A 16,241-nucleotide genomic window follows, 5' to 3' on the forward strand; every position below is an offset into this window, starting at 1 on the left:
TTTGTTGTTCTAAATGTCTAATTTGGGCAGAATTTGGGTCTTTCAACTGAAAATATTAACAGTGAACACTGCCAGTACAGTTTTCGGTGCACAATCTACCACGCTGAAGAACGGAATGGGCAGAACTGCTTCATCAAGTCAAACAAATAATACGTAAAAACTTTATTAGAAGAGATAAAGAAAGGATGTAGGATTTGATTTTATGGCTGTAAATTGTTTCAACAGTTGCCATTAGGGATTTTCATTTAGTAGGAAAGTATGCAAGTCCACTTTGCATTTCTTCTATATATAGCACTTTCTCTGAAGCACTTTCCAAGATTTTAGCTTTGAGGGAAAGCAATCTCAGTTAAAAGAGTAACAAGAACAGTACTAGTACCATGGCTCTTTACTGAAAGAAGTCGTTTAGAAGCAGCAGTGCCAGGTTCTTCAGAGAACAACTGGAGATTACACTCACCTTCCTCTACCCAATCCAGGAGAGGTGTCAACACTGGTCTGCTCCATCCGTCCAGTTCCCACTTCCCTCTTGGTGTAGGTCGTGGTCGCATTCTGCATCCGTGTCCTGTTTTGTCCCGGCTGCCGCGTCTGGGGGCTCCTGACGCCATTGATTAAACGATCAGCAGAAAAGTTGAATATTGTAGGACTGTCTAGAAGCCCAGGTCCCCTTTCTGCACTGGGTATTGTATGTCGTATATGAGACTTGCTAGGATTCCTACAAATTCAAAAGTCATTTCAACATACGTACTATGAGCGATCTTCTGAATTCTTTGTATAGTCTTAGGCATCAGAAGAAGCAAGATCTTTACTCCTTTATTGTATTTTTTGTTTAAGAATGATAAACATTCATTTTACAGGTCATGTGAATTATCAAAATTAACCTTTCCACTGACTATTTTCAACAATGGCTTTACTGATAGCTGCTTGAAACTGAAAATACTGTATGAATAAATTAACTGATCCCATGCCACCTTTCAGAGTATTTCAACTGAATACCCTAAATCATGGAACAGACCTTCCCAGCTTTCAGGCAGTCCATTTACATTTAGAAACAGTACATTCTCTAACAATAGCACTGCCATCTGCCCTTTGGCCTCCCTTAACCTTGCACTAGGTTCAATTCCACAAGTATTTTCAAGTTAGATGCTAAAATAGGCAGATTTGAACCCCACATATCAGACACATACTGTTAAATTGGTTTAACTTGCCTGTTCCTGGGAGGATATTGTCTGAGTGTAGTCAGCGGAGAAGCAGCAGGCTTGAAGGTTGGAGATGTGAACCCATTGATAAATCCAGTATTTGGAAATGGTGTTACCTAAAGAACATATTTCATGCTCAATTATAAACAATCTTAGTACTATTTTTCCTTAAAACCATATTTTATGTCATTCTACACAGGGTAGAACTTAAAAGATTGCCTCAAACTGCAACAGAGCATTTGCAAAGTACCTTGTAATCAATGTTCAAAATACTGGGTTTTTTTGAGAAGACAACCACAACATGTATTCTGATACAGGTTCTGATCATTTGTTAGGAGGACTGAAAAACATTGAGCCAAAATTCTTGGCTGTAAGTCAAGTCATACTTTTCTGTTTCACACCATACTATGCATGACTTCAGAGTACAAAAATACTTCTTCAGAGTCTAAACTACACAGCCTGTAATTGCTTCTTATAATTTGTATGTAAACCTCTCCCAAAAAGAAAATAAAAAAACTTTTTCTCATTCTAGATATCTTCCATGTGACACCTAATAAAAACCTAGAGAATAAGTGGATGTTAAGTGATGCACATTCTACCACCTTGTATTCTATGTGTGAAATCCTCTCATTGCCCAAAGCAGCAACACAACTAAAATATTTTTTTGATGTGGTTGTATATCAGTGTCTTGCATTAACAAAATCTCAAAATCTGAAGCATGTTGATGGGAATTTCTCCAACATCAATAGCACACTTTATGCCCCTTTTTTCTTTTTTTAAATGTCTGATTGAGTTTCATTCAGATGCTATGCTGCTAGCAAGAGCAAATGCTTGCTTGTTTTCTCCCCTTGAAAAGTACTAAAAAGCAGAGCATTAAGAGAGTATGTTGTACTCTTCCTGCCCTTAAGGATGAGAAACATCTGGGACTAAGACTGTTGCCCATAAAGGTATCTTTAAGCTTGTCACTAACCAGTGATTTTTTTTGGAGAAAAAAATTTAACACCAAAGCTGTCATGCCAGACTACTGTTAATCTAATGTAGCATGCATGACAGCAAATGCTACCTCAGATTCCAAAAAAAAAAAAAAAAAAGGGCATTAGGAATATAATAAAGCTATTTTAGCAACAAAGTTTCCTCAAAATACTGCTTTGAAATGCTTTCTGCTTTAATAGCTACAAATTTAACACTAAAATTCAGTCAAAGCTGGTAAGGAACTACAGAATCTGAATAATGAAGACATTGAAAGAAAAACAAGTTTAAGTCATTGCTTAAAGGGACACAATATTCACCTCTTCTCTTTTTGCAAGGATGGGTTGTATTTCTGGAGGGAAGAAATGTAATTTTCATTACCCAGTAATATCAAAAGCATGAATCATATTACTCCTACAGAAGTCACCTGGTTCATCAAAACTACACCTGTTGGTAGGGAGTTTCTGTTGCTGTTGTTTGGGTTTGTTTTTACAAACAGGACACACTGCATCTTTCTAGTACCTGAAGAAGAAGTAGGTAGCTTTGGATTTTGAGGACATGTGTTGCCATACTCTAGTTTCAGAACTAAAACTGTATGCCCACACTCCTGGGTGTACTTAATCTCAAATGAGGGATGAGACAAAACACTGTTACTGTTTATGCTGAAGCTTCTGCTGCATGAAATCTGTCTTATGAAAACTCTTCCTGTGTCATTGCTCCTTGTGGTCCCTGTTCCCCTCATGAGAAATCTCTATTCATATATAGCTCTTTCTATAATACGGCTTCAAGAAACATCATACTACATTGATGTGCACAAAATAGAGCTACCCAAGGGCAATATGCTGCAAAACAGCGGGAGGCAAAGCTCTGTCAGTTACTTTTCTGTTTTTATTATGAAACATACAAGATCTTTAACCCTGGCAAACTTGTAATGTCCTCTGCCAAAGGCTGGGACAGTAAGCTTTCTGAAAAACAGAAAGTTCCATGATGACATAAGGCAGATAAACATGCTGTGCTTGAACTTATGGCTAATTAATCTACATCTTCTGCACTAGTGAGATCCAACTACTGTGCAATTGTCAGTTTATCTAGAGAAAGAATCACATGCACTGCTGCTTAATAAGGTGGCTTTCTCCTGGAATAGAATTGTTCACTGTTCACAAGGTCTCCTCTGCATTCTTCTTGCCCCTTAAAACATCTTCTCTTGCAAGAGCTCTGGCTACCTTCCCTGTGTGTGAAATGTTTAGTACACCAACTTTTTAATTAGCTGCTGTTCAGTACACAGGAAGTTTGCTCAAGTTTGTTCAAAGACACTTCAAATCCTCTGCCAAAAAAAACTCTAAAAAGCTTCTAATTTTCAGCACTGCTACCTCATTTTCTTTTAGCTGCAAGTAGAGAGGCATTTATAATGGGAGAAACAGGTCCATGTGGGACAACTTTAGTCTGACAGTTATTAAAAAAAAAAACTATACTCATATTAGCTTTTGCAGGACAACAGACTAAAGGGGGCCAAGGTAATTCTGAAGAGACTGCCACAATTCTGAAGCAGCATTGCAGGATGCAGCAGATGTCCTGTTAGAGTACAACAAGTACTTCCTACTACAACCCTAGCTCTAAGGCTTACTAATAGCCACTTTAGCAAAATTTTTTAAAATGAAGTGATTTTTTTAATTAGCAAAAGTAATTTCTTTTTGTTGCCAAAAGAACTGTTGCATAAACTATATTTTGCTTTAAAAACATGCTAAATAGGACAGTAACTTATTAACCTAGAACTTAGTTTCTTGATCTTCCAGCAGGAAAACAAGTTACCCTTATTTATCTGACTCCATTAAGTTTATTCAGTTCATATCAGAATGCTTTAATGCAGTGCTTTTACTTACCAAGGAGGGGTCAAGGTAGCTGTGTGTGGCTGACCAGGCCTGTGGGCCAATTAAGCTGTACAATGGAAACTGCTGATGGGGGCTGTATACTGGAGGTAAGTAGAAGGATGTTGTGTAGCGCTGCTGCGTGTAGAGGTTCATATCCAGAGGTCTATATCCATTCTTTGGCAAAAATGTATTTATAGCTATTGCCTTTGCTTTTATCCTTGCCTGCAAAGGAGATGAGGTTATTTATTATTATTTATAGTAGAAAAGACAGTGAGCCTCACAGAACCCAGAACACACACACATGCCCTGAAAAACCTGTAAACCTTTACTTACCTTAATAGGTTTCCCTTGGAAAGTTTTCACTTCTTCTCTAAGATATCTGTAAGCCTTTAAAAGAATAATTATAAAATTTGTCAAATATAATTTAAGGTTTTTTGACAGCAGGCTAAGGTTAGCAATAATTCTTGAAGTGTCTGCTAATGTTGTGCTCTAGAAATCACTCATGTAATCTGTATTCAGCAATACTTGTCATTGCAGAAATGTTTCAGCAGCATTAAAACAAAATTTTCTGTGTTATGATTGAAGCATTTCAATGTGTCATCTAAAATATCCATGTTCTTCATATGAAAAATTATAGCTTTGTCCAGGAAGCTAGGATATATGAACAAGATAAAACTCTTACAGGGCACTGTAAGACAGACATTTAATGGCACTGGTAACTGGACATTAGCTAAAGGGAAGTGTTACTGCTTTCAGAGGTTTAGATGTTTTTAAATTGTTACACATTTATAATACAGTTTACAGCCCATGAATCCACACTCATCTTACCCTTGTTTAGTATTATATTCTAAAATGCTTCAAAAAAATAACATTACCTGCTGTGCATCAGCTTCAGATTCAAACGTGATGAACCAATTGTCATTATAGGCAAACTCACAGTTGATAAACTTAGGCAAATTATCTCCTTTGAACAGTGCTTCTACCTCCTAAGGAAAGTGGTTTTGGTAAGAAGGGAGAGAAAAGAGTAGGAGGAAAAAAAAGAGGATAGAAGAAAATATCAATTTAAAGTGCAGAACTCTGGAACACCAGGTAAGATAGATAAAAAGCACTGCCAGGCTTACAAAACAGAACTGAGAACTTTGGAACACCTCAGGATCCCCCTGCTAACTAGAATGAATTTGAACAAGCATATTCTAAGGCCACACTGTAAATAGTAGTTGCCTGCTCCTTTTAAATCAGGGGAAATAGCTATATAGGCCATACTGAAACACTTTATATTTGGCATCAAGTGCAGCAAAATTTCTAGTTTTCTCCATGTCTACAAAACCATGGAGCCAGAAGAAAACCTGTGTATGCTGCATGGTATATAGGAGAATCCTGTTCTTTCAGCAGAGAGCTGGACATAAACAATCAGCTAGTTTTGAGAGAAAAAAAAGAAGACACTGGACTTTATATTTGTTTTAACCCATTTGCATATTATTTTTTGTCACAGAGCTGAGGGAAGCAGCATCATAAAGCAATGCAACTTGAGAAGCCTTACAGCATTTTTGAACTTTGCTGCTTAAATAAAGCTAGACCATGCTATGACAGAAAATGTATCCTATTAGGCTTAAGCATAGATTTTCCAGTTTAGCAAATTTAAGGACATAATATATAAAACTCTTTATTTCCCAAGGAGCTGAAATAAACTCTTCAGAACTTTGTTGTTGTTAAGCATTTAAGAGTGACCACCCAGTCAATATATTGAACCTGACAAACTCCGATTTTTCATCTGCAATACTTTTAATTTTCATACAAAGAGTGTCAAGAAAAACATTTTTCAGTATCTTTATTCTTCCTTGTAAAATTAAAAGGACAAATTAAAATACCTCTCCACCATCAAGAATCTATGCCTTCTCCTTTTTGAAAATTCAAGATGGTTTTATCTATGGCTTAAATTTTTTGAATAGTCTTTCCATTTGTCATAGTTGCAGCTACAGAGTTGCACTGAATAGATTTTAAAGAATCAAGTTGTTCACTCTTACACTCATTCCACAAGCTATTAGGAGATCCTTAGTGCTTTGCTGACACCTCTAGCTTCAGCATTATGGAAATGTTTGCAAAGCTTTAAGTACTTTACTGAACAAGCTTTAAGGAGCAGCAGCAGCATTTTCCATTCTAGGATTTACCTCCCCTCATCTTCATTTGCTATTTATCCAAGGGGCTGAGCACTAAGTACATATGGATAAGCTGGAGTCCAAGAAAATTATGGTATCTCTACCAAACACACCATTGTCAACTTTCTGCTCTCTGCAGAGCTGCAGCTTTTAACAGTCTTCCTATGAGCAATATGCTTCTATTGAATATATTTACTGTACAAACACATGCAATAAACAAAGGTTTAGAATTATTGTTAGAAAACAGCTAAGCATGTACTAAAAATGAGATATGCTTATTGAAATCTAGAAAAAAAATTCTTCTAAATTCTAAGGGAAAAGCATTCTTTACTGAACAATTAAATACTTACTTCAATGGGGGTAGATTCAGGTACTTCACGCAAAATCACAATACAGCGATTCTGATTTGGCCTAACTTTTTCTCCCTTCTCATCCACTTGGACTAAAGGCAATGCTAAGAGTGAAAAAAAAAATACACCTTAGTTGTCAGGAATAATAGCTTTGCACTCAGGGAAGATTCAGTTTTACAGTGCAATTTTTTTTTTTGTGCTAAACTTAAAATATTTTTGAACATTAATAAATAAGCAGATGATGACTGAGGATACTTTCAGAAAAACTGAATAGAAATGTTCCTTAAAGCCTCCACACTCTTCTCACTCTTTCAGACCAGGTAATTACAGTTGAATAACTTTTTCTTCTAAGGCACATCTTGCTTCTTAGTTTAGTGGTACGATCCAAAAGCTTTTTCTGAGAATTTAAACTCACATTATTCTCCCTCAAGAGTGAAATAGCTTTGATAAATCTGCAGCTCTATAGTTGTGATGGGCTAAACTGGAAGGTGCTTGCCCTACTTCATGCTTCACAGAATCACAGAATTGACAGAGTTGGAAGGGACCTCTAGAGATCATCTAGCCCAACTCTCACTAAAGCAGGATCACCTAGAGCACATTACATAGGACTGTATCCAGGAGAGTTTTGAATAAAAGGATAACATTTTAAAAGAACAAGGATGACATTTTATTTTAATACAGAACAAAAGGAGGAGAAATTGAAAATCTGGATTAGCACTCCTACAGCAGTGATCAAAATGCTTTCTAGCCTTGAAGGGGTTTCACTTACATCTCAGCACTTCAACAATCAAATCCATATCAGTACTGAGTTTCTTGACATGATCAAGGTTTGCTACTGTCATTATTGGCACATACTGATCACTGTCCATCTGTGATATAAGGTACATGTCACTGGCAAGATTTTCTCTGTAGGGAGAGAAAAAAAAAATGGGTAAATGTCACAGATGTAACTTTCGCCAATATTTCAGACAAAAACTCATCACATAACAGAAGGCAAATTGCTACACTAAATTTGTTTTCAGCATTTATATCAGCTACCCAGTCCATTCATCTACTATATTTCACTTCCTAGAAAACATGAAAATATTTTTTTTCCTTCACCAATAGAACTGACATCTCTACACAACACCCCCACAAATGTGTATTACTGTTACAAGTTCATTACTTCAAATGACCACTGACTGTAACTGGTTATGCAGAAGTATACAGATCAGAAATTGTTCTAGGTTATTAAGATGTGCATTGAGGATGTTTTTATCTAGACACAAGTACTAAGAATAATTAAGTACAACCAAACTGTTCTGATGATCTTGCATCAGTCTATACTAGAACATGTATGATTTAGAGACCTTAATTTATATATATATTTTTTTTTGCATTGATCCTTGAAATAGAAAGGGCTTTACAGATGCACATATAGAATCCTAGTTTGTATCAATGCAAATTTAAAAGTTATAAGCTTAAACAAAGCTTACCGCTAAACTGCTTGAGATAGTCTGTTTTAATTTACAAAAAAAGTCAAAATCTCATCTGATCTATAATTAATTTTAACTACTCTCCCTTTAAAACAATACATTGGCTAATTTGTTTCATGCCCAGAAGATTCATGCATTCTTTAAGAGGTACACATCAATACAATACTGTGGAATTTATGCATTACTTCCTCCGATATTCTCCTACTTTCCCATCAATATTAAGTGACACCTGTGAAATACATTAACATGCATCCAAAATTAGGTAGTGGCTCCTGTTAGTTGTGTAGCCTCCAGTTTGGTACATTTAGGTGTATACATACCTAGATAAGCAGAATTCCAGTGTTTTTTTCAGTAATTCTCGTAAATCTTCCTGACCGTCTGGCTGCAAGTGTTCGTTTCCTCCTAATAATAAAGATACTTCAGTTTAAACTTAGTTCTGCTGTATTACACAGTAGATACTTTAATCATTGTCTCGTATTGGCTGTATATCCATAAACAAATCCTCAAATTCAGTAAATGTTCATTGCTTTAGTCCAACACCCACCAAAATTGCACAGGAACACTTCATACTTAAGATGTTTTTTCTGACTTTACTCGCTAACCTCCAGTCTCCAAATTAAAATTTGAAGCAGTTTTAGAAGAGGAGTTACAAGCACATCTCAAAAAAATCCTGAACTGACTTAGGTGATATTTTCCAATCCTAGAAAGCTAACCAATTCCTAGCTGACTCAACCTTGACTAAAACAGATGACTGATGCACCAAGTGATCAATGCAAAGAAGGCACTTTGTGCTTCTGGCCTCACTCTGAGTTTCCAACAAACCAAATCAGAAAAAATAGTTTCAAAAGCATAGTTACAAAATACCAGAAGATATCAAATCTATTAACAACAGATGTGATCTAAATGTAAATGTATACACTAGGGACTCTATTCGAAGTACCATTTCAGAAAACTCCACTCAGTTATATCCAGTGCTTATGATCCATTCTGTGCAGTATCTTGTAAGGACAACACTTAGTTGAGAAGAGACTGATTTCCAAGTATGTCTAATGCTGAGAGCAAAAGAAACAGGATTTTCTGGGTCTGTTTACAGAATGCATATACAGAACAACCAAAGTGGTGTAGCTTCTCTTGTTCTGAAGTGGGGTTTTTTGTTAAACTTTTCTTTGGTGTTTTTTTTCTTTTATTAGATGCTCACTGTACAACTCAAAATAGATTTTACTTTCTTAAACCAAGTCCAAGTAAGTATCAGCTTTCTCTTACCTGTCTGGGTGGTTTCATGCATAGACTCATACTCAGAATGATCGAGAGTCAAAGGGTTCATATCTGTTTGGTCTGACACTGAAACAGCTGGTGATGGCTCCTGCAGCTCTGTCAGCACTGCATTCTGATGCTGTTTGTCACCATCACCATTGGCATCCAGTCCTGCAGAAGACAAGACAAATGCACTCAGAAAAGCATTTCTTCAAACCACAATAACATCAGAGTTAAAACTTAAATCTGATGTAAAGTTGCTCACATTTGTCTTGATTTCTTTAAATAGAAATTAAAATTGAGAAAGTTCTGTATTGAATTCTTCACCTTTAGCTTGAGCAACAGCTAGAAATTCTTACTCATACCTTCTTTACAAGAATCTGGAGGTTGGTCAGGTATTTCTTCCCACGTTTTGCTCACACTACCGTCAGTGGCACCACTTGCTTCCAAGTGTAACATATGATTTCCCCACACCTTTGCATTAGGGTTTAACTCTGAAACCTTGGTTGACTCCTAGAAAAAGGAAACTTGATTATGTACTTTGTGGGTGCATAGCATGTATCTATGCTTATATATTTACAGTTTCAAGTAACAGAATCAAAAGTACAGCTCATGATTGTACTGTCAAGATTTTTTTCACATCTGAATATATTCACTGAATTGTGATCCCATCATCATTTCAGGTACAAAACCAATTGAGTTCTGCAACACAGGAATCATTTCCCTGATTAAAAATCACCAGAAAAGGCTAGCCAGGCAGAGCAAACTACAATAAACATTTAATTACTCACCACTCACAGACTAACTCAAACTAGACTTCAGGCAACTCTGTAATATATTATAATCAACACTGAGATAAGGTGTGTCTATGAAATAATAATAATAAAAAAAAACAAAATACAAAAGCACAGGGTTTGGTTTTACTTGGATTTATATAAAAATGTAACAGCTTTAAGGAAGCATTATGGAAAATTGAAAGCAATGAGATGTGTGCATGACAACTTCTGTCATTACTTCAAGAGAAACTACGGAATATTGACAAAAATGTAGGCTAGTTTTCCCCTAGACAGGACAAAAATAATGAATTACCGGATCAAATTACATCTTCTCCCCTGGATTGGAAAGACACATTTAATGATCGCATACGGTTACATGCAGCCATTTATATAATGGGTGTATGTGTGCTCCAGAGAGATTGCTCTGCACTGCCAATACCTGCAATACGTTTTTGCTAGTAACCGTTTTCTCTTGCTTTGCTGACCTTTGAGTGAAATGCATTAAGTTCTTCCGTACCCAGAATATCTTTGGTGTGGTTTAATATAATTATACCAAGAAAAGAGTACTGCTCATGATTATAAACACTGTAAAAGCTTATTAAAATTTGGTTTGTGAATTTAAGGATGCTAGGAACACCACGGAGTTTCAGACAGGCACTGTTGTAAAGCTCCATGAACCTCTAATTAGTTTGAAGCGTGCAGTACCATAAGCACAGAAAGCACATCCAGAAGTTAAAAAGACCCAAGGAATCTCAACTTAAACACATCTACTGAATGACAGAGAAAAGAGTTATAAGAAATGGAAGCATTTGACACAACTCCTTGACAAGTATGGATTCAAAACTGACCGCAAGTTCCATCTGTTTCCATTTGTAATATAAAAATTTGTCCCTGAGAGACAGCAAACATAAGCCCTGGTACACCCCACTGCCAGGCACAGCAGCTGCTGAACAAGGTCAGAACAGCTGCTGTGCTACAGTCAGTGTGGACAACAGCACCAAGCATGGGCTCAGCAGGGAAGGCAGAGGAGCAGCAGCTGCCACAGATTGGCTTTGGTTCTTTCTTTCCCCAGATAACCAAGATCCAGTCAAGCTCAGTCCCCATGCTTCTCCTACAGCCATTTCTTTCTATGGCACTTCAGATAATCACCTCCAGGTGAGCAAAAGGTTTCCTAATTGCTACTAATTAAAGAACTTTAAGATTTCAAGAAATCCACAAATAGTTTTTCCTATATGAAATTAAAGAGCACTAGTAATAGTAGGACACATAGAAAGTTTCCCTTTCACATCCTGAGGCGCTTATCTCAAGTTCATCTAGAATTGAGAATCTGCAACCAAGACACTTTGTCTAGCATTTAAAATTTCACACAATGTATTCAGAACTATGAAGAAAAAATTATCAACATTCAGCAACGCTGCACTCTATAGCATTTGGTTTTGCCAAGGAAAAAGTGGTCAGCTTCAGGACAAAACAACATGATTTATTTAACTAAGAAAAACACAGGGGGCCTCTTGGCCTATTACAATTCCTAGCTTCATTTTTAAGCTTTAACATTAAATCACTTCTGTAGAATACTTACAAATTTGTCTTTCTCTTGCCATCCCCAAGTAACAACATTTTCTGGTGCTAGCAGCTGATATGGGTATCTTTCCACAGCATATGAAGCACCTTTTAAATCTTCAGGTTCATTCTGGAAGTTTTCACTAACTATACATAGTCTGTCATTCTTCACAGTATCATTAGAAACCGCATTATTCCATAAAAAGCCCATCAGATATTCACCACTACCAGCAGTAATGGTGTCAGAAAATAGCTGGTTTGTCCAATCAGCATTGCCAGTTGGAAAACTGATGAAGTGTGACCATATTTCAACTTGGGGATTTTGTCTGCCCAGCTCATAGGAGTGCTCTTGGTCACTGCATATGCCTTCTTCCACCAGCTCTAATGAACACTGCTCACTGCCACGCTGAAGTCCTGTGGCACCAGGAGAAGCACTGTGTATTTCATAGGAAGGAGTAGCAGCATATTTGTCTACCTGCTCTGGGTCAACAAAAACTCCAAGCTCTTTGTTTGAGAAAATCTTGTGATCCGACTGCATCTGTTCCCAATTTGGGGTCAAGTCATTCATTTGTGTATTTAATACGTAACTGGTGTTCTGCAGTTCAGTAGCCTTGGCTTCTAACTGCTTAGAGTCCCCCGTGGTAAAAGCTTCTAGGTTCCCAGCTGACATACCAGAAGTATGGTTCTCCTCATTTGAGTGGATGCTGACACACTGTTCTACATCATCATCCTGAAGATTACATTTGTTTTCATCACACACACTTTCTTCAGGCGTTTTTGATCCCGATTCACTAGAAGTCCTGACAGAAACTTGGGTGTTACTGACCTCCAGCTCAGGGCTGGCACAGTGACATAATTCAGGCTCTTCCTCTACTTTCTCAAGCACACGAGAACCTGAGTTCTGACACAAAGGTAAACAGTGATGGACTTTATCTATGAGACTACTGGCAGCTTCCAGATCTTCAGTGTCATCTATCGATTTTACACTCTTGTACATGTAATTGTCCAAAGCTATAGGTGCAGTGGAGTTACAGTAAATATTCTGATCATGAATGAAGCCTTTATTGCAATTTAAGATGCTTTTACTACAATCAACAACGTCACCATCCAAATTCTGGTCTACATTTTCTGTCTTCTTATCAGTTGTCTTGTTTAGGGGATCTTCAAATTTCATCTGTTTTACAGATTCTGCTACATCCTCAGGTATTTTGGCTGAGTCAGCCACTGCATTCCATTGATTTTCCACTTTCTGGAAGGAACATATATCCTGTTGCTTGTCTTGTCTACAGTTCATGTCCATTTTATTCATATCCTCATGTTCCACAGACACAGAAGCGACAGTGATTTTGTTATTTGAATATTTGTATACTTTACCTTTATTCTCTGGTGAATCTTGGGAAATCTGAGATTCTCGGCTGTTTTCCTTTAGGAAACTCGTGTTATGTAGCTCAGGAGATGTCAAAATGCCATCACTGACGCATGATTGAGTTCTGGTCAAGCTACCAACTTCCTCAAACATGCCACCTTTTAGCTCAAGGGTACTCACAGAGACATCTTCCTCAATGCCACTTGGGCTTGCAGCTTCAGCTGATGTCTTGCTTTCAGTGCAACCCTTAATTTGAGTTTGAAAACCAGAACTTTCTTCAAAGCTTTCATGCATTTCAGTCATACTCAAAGCTTCACAGCTATCTGAAACTGTACCTGTGCATTTCTCTTTATCTTTCAAAAATTCTTCTGAAACACTGTGATGTCTGCTAGAGTCAGGTGAAACTGTCTGGCTATCAATATAGGTTCTTTGAAATGCTCTCTCTTCCACATTTGAGTTTACTTCACTTTCTGGCTTTAGGAAGCAGCCTTCTTCACCAAGTTTTTCTGCATGTTGACTCACCGAAAAAGAATCATTGTCCATTTCATGTAACCCAAATGATAATTTAATGTCACCTGTCATGTTCTCTGCTACTTGTTCAGCATTTATATTCCTTCCAGCACTTGAGGGATGACTTCTTAAACTAAATGGTACAATGTCAGAATCATGACTTTCCTCAGTCTTTTCTGAATTATATGCTCCAGTATTTAGCAATACACTGGAACTATAATAACTGTATTTCATGTTTTCTGATTCAGGGCCAGATGGGTCCTCTTCAGCAGCATTTTCAGATTTTAGAGAATCACAAGCTCTGTGAAGTGATTCATTCCAACTAACAACATTACCTTTGGTATATAACTCCTCTTGTTGATTCTCAGGGTAGACCTCATCAGATACTTTCACTCTTGAACCACCTGTTACTGTACTGTCAGTATTTAACCTATGCACTTCATGCCTGCTAGCTGGTAAGTTATCATAAGAAGACTGGATGTCTATGCTACAATATTCATTTGTTTCCTTTTTCTGCACATTTGACCTATCCTCTTTTTTATACTCATAGAGTTCTTCCTGTGAATTAAACTTAGCTTCAACTTGTGCCAATTGCTGCACTGGAAATTCCTCCCCAGTGTCTAGAGGTCGTCCCATGCTGCACATTCCTCCATCAGTGACAGCTGAGCTATCTATGTCTGCTGCAATCTCTTCATGCACAGTAGCTGGCACCTCTTCATCCCCTTTGAGATCATCAGCATCTACAATACAAATACTATAAAACTCCCTCTCTTTTTTATTCTGGCTGCTGTCTACATCAATATAGGAAAATGTTGGAGACATCTCTCTATATGAACTTGAAACTTTTTCTAGGCTGTCACTCTTGTCTTCAACATTTACTGTTGTTGCATTCTGCCTTGAATTGTCACATGTAACAACTGCATAATGCTCCAAAAAATTTCTATTTAAGGAAATTTCACCCTGTAAGCCTTTGTCTAGGATTTCTGGTACACGTGAAATCTGACCAAACAAGCAATGCCCTTCTGCAGCTACATTTTCATTATTAGTATTACTATTAGCAATTTCATTATTAATATTAGTATTAATATTTTCTATATTGCTCATGTGCTGACCATTACTACTACATTTTTTAGGTGCTCTTTTTTTAAGAGCCCTATCTTTCTTTTCTTCACTTTTCTGCAGATTTCCATATGCACCAGAGACCTTCAGGAGGTGACTGAAGGAATTAAAGAAGCTAAAAGGTCTGTCATATGTCCTCCGAGAGCTCTCACAGGGGGTATTCTCCATGCTTTTATATGAGAGATGTTTTCCTTTTCTATCCCAAACCCCAGATTTAACATTTGACACTGTGCAATCATTGCTACAAACACGTTCAATGCCATCTATCCCAGCTGCCCCATTAACCGTCCTTCCCACTGTATGCAGATCCTGCCTTTCCACAGTTCCTAAAATTGAAGATAAAGTTTTACTTATCCTTGACTCTGGTGCTTCCTCTTCCACAGTTTTTTGTAATAAGCCAGTTTTCTCCTCATTCGTGCTGTTATTCAATTCCTTACTGAAGCAGCAGCCCATGTTCAATAAGCAGTGTCAGAGGAGTCCTCTCATTGCAAATCACCTTCCTCTGTACACTAAACTTTCTTCTGCTACTGGGGAGCCAAGCCAACACCCAGCCACCAAAAATAGCTCACTCTAAAACCATGCAGGGGTTCATATGTCATTGCCACTCAAAGTCCAAATCCCAGTTGCTGAGCTATGTTTTAGTATTTCATCATATGTACTGTAATATTCAAGCCAAATAATTCTCCTGATGAGATTACAGTCTGTTTACAAGTATTACCAAGTCTTATGAACCCCCATTGTTAAATTTCCTGAAGTTTCCTGAAGTTTCCTTCATCCAAAATAATATAATACTTAGAGGACAACTTTCACAATGGTCATGGGTGCCAAAAAACTGCTTCCCTTAAAGTTTAAGGTAACTCCTCCTACTTTCTGTACAAGGATAAATGCATTCTGGCCTCACATGTTTAAATCTGATTTAAAAACTGAACTAGGGGAAGCTATTAGATCAAATAAATTTTCAACCATTTTCTCCTTTTCCTCCCTCCCCCCAGAGCTCAATCTACACCAAGATTACTTCTTTAGGAAAAACAGGCTAAAGATAGATAAGACCTCATGTATTCCATTGAACAGTCATTGCACGTTATCAGAAGCTAATTCTGTTCCAAGCCTTTTTTTTTTTTTTCATTTGTTATCTGCATGAAAAAAAAAAAAAGCATACGAAATATCTCAGTGACTTACAGCAATGGAAGGGGCCCATAGCTGTCTCATGGTACTGTGGCAGGATTAATCATATTTAACCTCCAAAAGACTGAATATTCTTTTACAAAAAAACCCTCATTTGACTACATGCTACCAAATCTCTGTCCCCAGTACAAGTTTTCTTTGTTGTATATAAGGAGGCTTCTTTCTGACTGTATGACAGCTAGAACTTTACACTCTTCTATTGGTGTATTAGAAAACTGTACTACTGTAAATCTATTTGCTGAAAAAGTTGAAAGTACTCAGCAATATTTTCTGCTGTAAACAGAGTTGTTGCCACTTGCCTTTACTTAATCTTGTGTCACTTAAATCCATTCCTATTATTTCAGATTTGGACCCCACCCTTCAGAATATTTGCAGACTATACCACTATAGTACCCCTTTAGTTCATTACTTGAAGATACTGAAAACACAGATGAAAGTAAGACAGACCCTTAATCTCTAT

The 16,241-nt window shown here is 37.2% G+C and overlaps 1 protein-coding gene across 5 annotated transcripts in view; it reads right to left on the minus strand.

Moving 5' to 3' along the window:
• LARP4B (La ribonucleoprotein domain family member 4B) overlaps positions 1–16,241 on the minus strand; it is a 53,540-nt gene that overhangs the window by 12,672 nt on the left and 24,627 nt on the right. For 2 of the 5 annotated variants that reach the window (XM_030444113.1, XM_008503909.2), the window contains exons 1-11: positions 11,621–15,092; positions 9,631–9,778; positions 9,275–9,436; positions 8,332–8,413; positions 7,306–7,442; positions 6,537–6,640; positions 4,906–5,016; positions 4,364–4,417; positions 4,043–4,252; positions 1,203–1,309; positions 455–709 (exon numbers count right to left, since the gene is read on the minus strand). In XM_030444113.1, the coding sequence (XP_030299973.1) occupies positions 455–709; positions 1,203–1,309; positions 4,043–4,252; positions 4,364–4,417; positions 4,906–5,016; positions 6,537–6,640; positions 7,306–7,442; positions 8,332–8,413; positions 9,275–9,436; positions 9,631–9,778; positions 11,621–15,049 (4,799 nt within the window). In that variant the 5' untranslated portion in view covers positions 15,050–15,092. Of the gene's footprint in view, positions 1–454; positions 710–1,202; positions 1,310–4,042; positions 4,253–4,363; positions 4,418–4,905; positions 5,017–6,536; positions 6,641–7,305; positions 7,443–8,331; positions 8,414–9,274; positions 9,437–9,630; positions 9,779–11,620; positions 15,093–16,241 lie in introns of those variants that run through there. The other 3 variants (XM_030444112.1, XM_030444115.1, XM_030444114.1) reach the window with 3 other exon arrangements.

The sequence above is a fragment of the Calypte anna genome, chromosome 2 (assembly GCF_003957555.1).
Source record: "Calypte anna isolate BGI_N300 chromosome 2, bCalAnn1_v1.p, whole genome shotgun sequence".
In the NCBI taxonomy this organism is placed as follows: domain Eukaryota; kingdom Metazoa; phylum Chordata; class Aves; order Apodiformes; family Trochilidae; genus Calypte; species Calypte anna.